Below are 8004 nucleotides of genomic sequence, written 5' to 3' on the forward strand. Positions count from 1 at the left end.
GTAGCACATATGGTTGATTTGTTGTGAATTTTCAAAATTTTGAAATTTAGAGGCTTGCTGTAGCGCCACCATCAGGACTATTGGCCTGTTTTTGCAGCTGAGGCAATCTGGCATGGGACTGGACCTTTGTGCAAAGTTTGGTGATTTTTCGCGCATGGGAAGTAGGATTTCCTCCTCAGAAGAAGAAGAAGAACATGCAGCAAAACAATAGGGTCCTGGCAGCTTAGGCTGCCCGGCCCCTAATAACTTCTGGTTGGGTCCCACCTGATTCTGATTTAAACTCAACCCACTTCCAGGTACAGATACAGAAAATTTAGTAGACTGAACAGATACAGACATTTATGCAGATAATGGTGCACTCGCTCATCCCTAGTATTTTGGCTACTTGAGGCCGTTTGGCCACACAGTGGAAAAAACAGGGCTCAGTAACTTAAAGTCTGACACAAAATATGGAGGTTATGTGTGAAAACCTGTGCCAATAAAGATGGAAAACACCCACTGGTTTTGAATCTACCTCAAGGGAATTTTGAGCTTGGGAAATGCTTTAAACTCAACAGAAATAGCAACGTCATTTATATTGTGAAATATATCAGTACTGGCTGAAAAAAGTAAAAAAGTTATCCATGATCACCCAGGTCACCCAACGTTTCCCTGCAAAATGGAGCACCCATTGGGAAAAAAGGGAGCTTATTGTAATCATATCCAAACATTCTTATTGTAGACCAAATGAATGAAAGATTTACTAACAAAAAACTAGTGGGTAGATCTGTATATTAGTGTTGACAGTCAGAACATCAAGTCTAAAAATAACAACCAACAACTGCCAACTTAAAAAAAATGTTGAGGTGTTTTTTTTTTTTTATTCTTTGCAGAGCATTGGCTCAATGTACGAGGGGCTTTAAGCTGAGATGCATCCTCATGATTTTAACAGGATGTGTGACCTCAATCCAGGAAGTTGTATGTTGGAATTAGAGATAACACTTTATCTGAAGCCACAGGGCTCAGTTTAGGCTCTAATTCAAGCTTCAACACTGGTCTGAAACGAGCAGCAATGACAAGCAATGCGTACCTTCACCCACACACACAAACCCTCACACAGGGACTGAAGTTATGCAGATGAGATGCAGCTTCTCCCAACTGGGCCTCAAGTCCTGAGTCATTTAGTTGTTAATAGCAGTGATCGGTATCAGATCAATAAAAATAATGCGTCTCGAGCCACATAGAACACCCAACACAAATGAGTCCTTCAGTGAGAAAATGCTGAACACCCACAGGATTTAAAACCATGCTGTGAATGAGACATGAGTCTCCCTTTTCTTGGTCAGCAGCTTTGTTTTTGCCAAGCAGCCACCCACTAACTGGGAGAACACTCATTAAGTGATCATACTGTAGGGATCATCAAAAAACAGGGATACCAGGGAAATTTCTGGGAATAAAATTAATTAGGCACCAGCGCTCCTTTGCCAGCTCCATTTACACACACGGTTTACCCAAAAATACACACCCTCTGACTTGGGAGACAGCATCACTGAATGACTAACATAAGTTCAAAAGTTTTCTGGGAGCTTCAGAGCTCCACATGAATCTCATTTAACTCAGGCAAACACAGCCTTAATGATATGCACCATGAAGCATCACTTTGTAATCAGTCAGAGCAAAAATATATAAACAGATGCAGGTATAAAGACAGCCAAGGAGCATTCAACATCCAATCGTTCACCTGCACAGTTGGTCAGAGGTGCAAATGCAATACTTTTCCTATCAGCTTAGAGGAAACTTGCTGTTTCATCACACCATCTTGGAAACAGGCAAGGGCCAGTATTTCAGGCTGATCAGGTGTAGCCAGCAGCTATCCAGGCCAAGGCTTCCTCCTCTGTGGGCTAGTCATTTCAGCTGATCTCTGTAACAGATGTCTGTATATGAATTCACAGAAATCTGACAAATTTGACAATTTGACAAATATAAAGCTAAATCATCATTAGACGAATTGTCAATGTCTTCCAAGACTGTGTTCCATCTCTCCATACGGAGACATATATGCAGAATCTGTTTACAGAGACAGGACGACATGGAAAGTGCATGTTTGACTGGTGTCTCAGTAACATTCTTGTCAAAGACACTACAGTTCGTCATGGATAGTCATGGACATAGCAAAGAAATCACTGGCACAAATGTAGGGCTAATTTATTTTCATTAGCCACCACCAATCAGTTAATTCTTCATCTCAATATTATGTCTTGGTCAAATAAATGTCAGGAAATAGTATTTCCCAAAGTGCAAGGTGCTATCTTCTGAAGTCTCAAAAAGTCCAAAAACAAACTATCCCCATGTAAGAAACTGAAACTGAGAATTTGGTATTTTTCTTTAAAAAATAACTCAATTTATCAGTTATCACTATATATATATATATATATATANTGATTCAAAAAGGGGAGGCATGTCAAATAATTCTAAGCACTTATGCTTTTTTTTGGCTTACAGGGGCATACAACTTTAAATGGTTGTAATTTGTACTTATTTTACTGTTGATTTTTAATCACCAAAATTACACCATTCATCATAACCAGAAACTGTAAAATGTAATTTTAATTTTCCAACAGTCCTTGGACAAATCATGTGCGACAAACCCTTCCATCTGAGAAAAACATAACCAAATCTGAGTTTAAAATAGTGACATTTCATAAAAATAACTTTATTCTACGTCTCATTTAAAATTTGACCAAAAATAAATTGTTTGCACAAACTCACCAGCATGCACGACAAGGATATGGTCTTGAATTCTGAACTTTCAAGGATTAAAGATTAAGTTTTAAACATATAATTACTAATTTATGGTGGAGGGAGGCTCATGCATTTTTTGTCAGTCACTCAGAGGCTCAAGGAAAAAAGTTTGTAGCTTCCAGAAGGGTTAAGAAAAATAAAGTCACAGCCCAGCCACCCCCTCCTATTAAATTAAGAACAGTCCCTAACTACTATCTGCCTGCTATTCACCTCTTTAATGTTTTTTTAAAACTGTCTTAGAGCAACACTGTCAAAATTGGATTATCTTCCCTGGGCCAACAATGTTTATTGGTTACCTAAACTTGTTATATTATTGCTGCTGAGATTTAAAAAAAAAAGTGTAGATAGTCGCAATCTGTAGGTCTTTAAGAAAATGACTAAGTGGCATCATTTGACTCAATCCAGTCCTACCAGACATGAGAAAAGCTCTTCCAAAGCCACCAAAGACAAACAGCTATTTACACAGGTTGAGAGAAATCTTCTCAGGGTCTTTTCTCCTACAGGCTAACAGGTAAGTCATTGATGGATGTCCAGTTTTTCCAGTGAGTGCATTTAGTTTGAATGGTTTTAAGGCTTTGCTAGTAAAAAATAGCATTAGCACTGTCAGAGTTAACCATAGTCCAAAAACCAATGGGCGACGTCACGGTGGCTACATCCATTGTTTTATACAGTGTATAGTTCAAACTTGACCCAGGGGTCAATATAATGGTAAAGCAATAACGGGTAAATGTTACAAAGTGTATCAATAAACAATCCCTGCACACACCTGATGAAGCATGTATTACCATAGTTACTAAATGATCTTATATGGTCTATACATCGCTTGTAGCCTACCGACTGGGAGAACAATTTCTTAACAGCTGACAATCAGCAGATAGATTTAGCAGATTTGTTTTTGATTTCATCGTAAAATCACATTTGTGCTCTCACACAAGTTGATCTGTTTTGCTGTCACATGACAAACAAACCACGCCAGAGTTTGCTTGTAGGTGTTCAGTCTGCACCAGAGCAAGACTGATGGTTTTGATATCAGCTCAAATAAACCAAAATAATGGGTAAACACAAGTTCAACTGAACCAACCAAACAAGAAAGCACTCAAAATGCAAAGGTATCGATACCAAAACTTTAAAAAAGAAAAAGCTCTTCATTTTTTTTCCTACTGTTTCTGTCAGCTATACCCAAAATTCTCCAGTATCATCCCTCCTCTTCTGTCCCCATCGGTCCCCAGCCCTCTTGGCATGTTGTGGCATATGTATTTACTGAGCAACCAAGTGGCATTTATCTCACAGCTTAATCATAATTAGTCCAACTTAGTCCAGGGCAGACAGCCTGTTAGTGGGCATATGTTCAGATCCTGGTTAAAGACACACTGCTCCCCCAGGGGATGCCTGCATGTTGACATGTGTGTGTATGTTGGGTGTGTGTGGGCAGGGGTAACAAGTGTGTGTGTCTGCGTATGGCAGCAGACTGTTGCTGTGGAGCGCGCTCTGAACCTCCATTAACACAACCCACCATGTTTCCTTCCCTCGGCTACCCAGCCATGCTGACAGAGGCCACTTGAAACCTGGAGGGAAAAGAGTTCACCGGAGTGTACGGAAGAGGAAGACGACAGGATGGGGCAGGAGAGAAGTGAGACGGGAAGAGGATGGGAGGGTGACGAGGACCTGAGTCAGACGGTAAAAATGAGAGGAGGGAGAGAGGGAGGATAAGGTGAGGAAGAGAGGAAACCAGAGAGGAGGGTAGAACAGAGAGAGAAAGAGACGGTCTGGCAAAGGTCCAGGGTTATCACTGGCAGAAGTCGAGGCATTTGCCAGCTGCCAGCTGGAGACAGCAGCACTCGGCCAGAAGGATGCTGCCCTGCGCAGCTTCTAACGGCTAGTGTGTTCATCTGTGTTTGTGTGTCTGTGTGCACAGCATGGATGCTGCGGAGCGCTGAGAGCTCCAGCAATGTGTTAAAGCATGGTACAAAGACCATATGCATAACCAGTTACACTGACTGAAGGCACCGTTTTTACAAAACACATACAAGTCCAGTCACAGTTGCTCCTCCTCTTAAGTTTGTGCTCATTTTTGCCAAGTTGCCTACTCTCCCAGCAGCCGTGGAAGAGACAAGGGAAGCTGCTTAAAAACATCTCCCCAAGTCTCCCTCTTTTGGCAGACCATGCTTAAGTGTATCCTCTTTAGACAGGGCATTACATAACTGTTTGCCGTGCCCAGCCCAGTTGCATGCCAGAAGGATGTCAACAAAAATAAACATACATAAACCTGCAAGATTTAGTGTCAAAAGTTTAACACGCAGTGATGGAAAGCTTGTTTATATTTCCTTTCTCCTTCGTCTAATCAGTGATGCTGAAGCGCAGACGTTGTCCCAATTTCCTCCTCTCTCTTGAAGATGAGTGGTAGGGAGGGAAGGAAGGAGGGGAGGAAGAGTAGCGGGGATTCCTTTTTTTTTAAAGGTGCCATTCTGCTGCAGCTTAAGTTACTCGCCACACGTGGTCTTCGATGTGAGACAAGCTCACATGTACACAGTACACACTGTCAGGCTGTCAAATTACACATGGCTCCACTGACTAGAGGATGATGTCATTTAGAATTAGCTGAGCTGGAACATGAGTTGATTAATAGATAACTAATCATCAGAAATTTAAGAGTTGATTATTATTTTAAAGTTTATTAAATCATTTTGAAGCACAGATCAGAGTTCCCACACATTTTCATGGACAAAATTTCAAAACTTTTCCATGATTTGCCCATCTTGCCGGACCAATCAGATTCAAACTGTATTTAAACAGAATTTCAGCTGGCTGGCATACATGAAGGGAGAGACGGAATGCTGGGAGAAAATTAGGAATTGTACATGATGGTAAATAAAATGTCACACATTAATGCATATTAGAGCTACAGTATTAGATTAATGTGCTGTTATATTACATTACGTGGAATGTTACCCATGGAAGATTAGCCTACCTTAACAACTTCATTACACACTAAAAAATTATATGACTTTTGCAAAACTTACTATGATTTTAACTAATTCCATGAATTTTCCAGATCTGGAAAATGTGATTGTGAAATGTCATGACCTATCCAGGTTTTCCATGAATGTGGGAACACTGACAGATCCCCAAAATACACTGATTTCAGCTTCTCAAGTGTGAAAATCTCCTGGTTTTGTTATTATTTTAGGAATCTGAACCTTTAGGTTTTGGTTGGACAAAAGAAGCAATATGAATATTTCAATTTGGGCTTTGGTAGACTGTGATTGGCAATTTTACTATTTTCTGACATTTTAGTCCAAACGTGGTTCCCAATTGGTGAGTCGCAGGTCCATTCTGAATTGACTGAAAGTGGCTTATGCATGTCTGAAGTTTGTAAAAAACACACTTTATTTTGAAGTACGGTGACTTTCGGGCGCAGAGTTTTCATTTTGAAGTGCTGTGTCCTGCTGTCGAGTGACTGACTAACAAACAGCTACTTAACAGAGACAGCGAACTAGTTCAATGACATGGGCAGTATGATGCTAAATATATTCAGCTGTGTGGACCTTGAATTAATGACTAAGGAGAAATCTGGCCCCCGGGGCCAGACCAGTTGGGAGCCACTGGCCAAAGCAACGCTGTACTGAAGTGACACCACTCAGACACAACAGTAAACTCTACACAGGGAGGTCAGCTGCAGGTTGCTCAGTTCAATCTCTTACCCATGAAGCCATCTCGTCTGCTCTTTTCCACAAGAAAGCACATTAACATCTATTCAAAAAAAAAAAAAAAAAGTTTAAAGCTCACATGAAGCCATACATGTGGTGAAAGTTGCATCACATGACTGAGAAGCAGCCTCTGTGTGCTGTTGAAATCCACCTTACTGCGGTGCTGGCTCAGAAAGCGCTCCCTCTAACGGGCAAAGCTGGTCATACTCAGATTTAGCAGAAACAGCTCCCTAGGAAGAGGTTAATCCACTCATAGCATTTTAATGACATCTACACCAGCGCACCATGCTAATCACATTTGCCTTCACATCTCACGAAACGCTGGCAGCTAGTATGCAGCTCAGTGTAAGCGGCTGCTGCAGTCCAGCGGCTCCCCGCAAAATGTCCTGGAGCTCCAGCAGAGCAGACTCACACATCCTAGGAGGAATATGTCAACCCAAACACACCGCAGAATCTATCACTCTCCAGCCAGAAACGTCACAACTCCGATAGTGCCATATAAAACGCATGTACACGATGCATTACAGCAGGAATAAGCAGGTCGTCCCCTTTTATAAACGTTTAACTAGAGAAGTTCCCTGTCCTGCGTGCTAAAGCTTCCTTATGTTATATTTAACGGTTAACCGGTCCGGTTCCCTCATCATTTGCCGGCCCGGCTCCACTCAGGTGCGGTGATGAACACACGTATGAACTTCATGACGTAAAGTGTGACATTTTTAACATGCAAGCGACATATTCAAAGTTAGCAAACAGACAAGCGGGAAAACGCCCATTTTAAAGAAAAGAAGCGAAGTGAAAACTTGAGCAATAAGCGCCGGTGGATACAGATACTGCACTTCGACTCACCTTGAGCGGCCGTTCCTCGGGTGCTGAATACACTTGCTATCAAAGTGGCCACATACCAAATCATAGTACTATTGCCGACCAGAAATAAACCTCATCATATCTCAAAGTGCCCCTTTCGGTGAATCCCTCATCGCCGAGTGTCCCAGGATGAATTGAAGCGGGCCGGTATCCTGTTTTCCTGTTAACCGAGCCCTGGACACTTTTCCATCGGCGCTTTCCCCTCTCTCTTCCCCTCTCCTCCGCTCTCCTCTCGCATCCTGAGACGGATCACCTGCGCCAATGGGACGAGAGCAGACGATGCAGTGAAACCAAGCACGAGCTTGTAGATAACCGGGGCCCCACCCCCGCACTCATTTCATTGATGGGAGTGGGAAGAAGTCCGGCCGCTGATTGGTCACCTGCGCTGTCGGTTTCCCAGCTGGAAGTGTTATGTTCATGGGACATGAGAATACTCGGAGATTTTACATTTCCGTTCAAAGAAATCACCTCAGTGTACTCATGGCGGCTAGAAAGAGAGGCTGCTTTTTGATTCTTGGCTTTTTCACCCTTAACGCATTTAAATATACAATGATAGTAATAATACCATAATAGCAGGGGGCTCGAAAAGCCTGTAATGAAAAGGCTGAATAAATCGGTTTAAAGACTGAACTGAAAAAAAAGTAGAAGATCT

At 41.9% G+C, this 8004-nt stretch overlaps 1 protein-coding gene across 3 annotated transcripts in view; it reads right to left on the reverse strand.

Moving 5' to 3' along the window:
• Positions 1 to 7599, reverse strand: part of LOC126384344 (protein turtle homolog B-like) — a 285326-nt gene extending 277727 nt beyond the window's left edge. For all 3 annotated transcript variants that reach the window (XM_050035368.1, XM_050035376.1, XM_050035361.1), the window contains exon 1: positions 7335 to 7599. In XM_050035368.1, coding sequence (XP_049891325.1) covers positions 7335 to 7398 — 64 coding nt within the window. In that variant the 5' untranslated portion in view covers positions 7399 to 7599. The remainder of the gene's footprint in view (positions 1 to 7334) is intronic.
• Positions 7600 to 8004: the final 405 nt, after the last annotated feature.

The sequence above is a fragment of the Epinephelus moara genome, chromosome 3, assembly GCF_006386435.1.
Source record: "Epinephelus moara isolate mb chromosome 3, YSFRI_EMoa_1.0, whole genome shotgun sequence".
Taxonomy (NCBI): Eukaryota; Metazoa; Chordata; class Actinopteri; order Perciformes; family Serranidae; genus Epinephelus; species Epinephelus moara.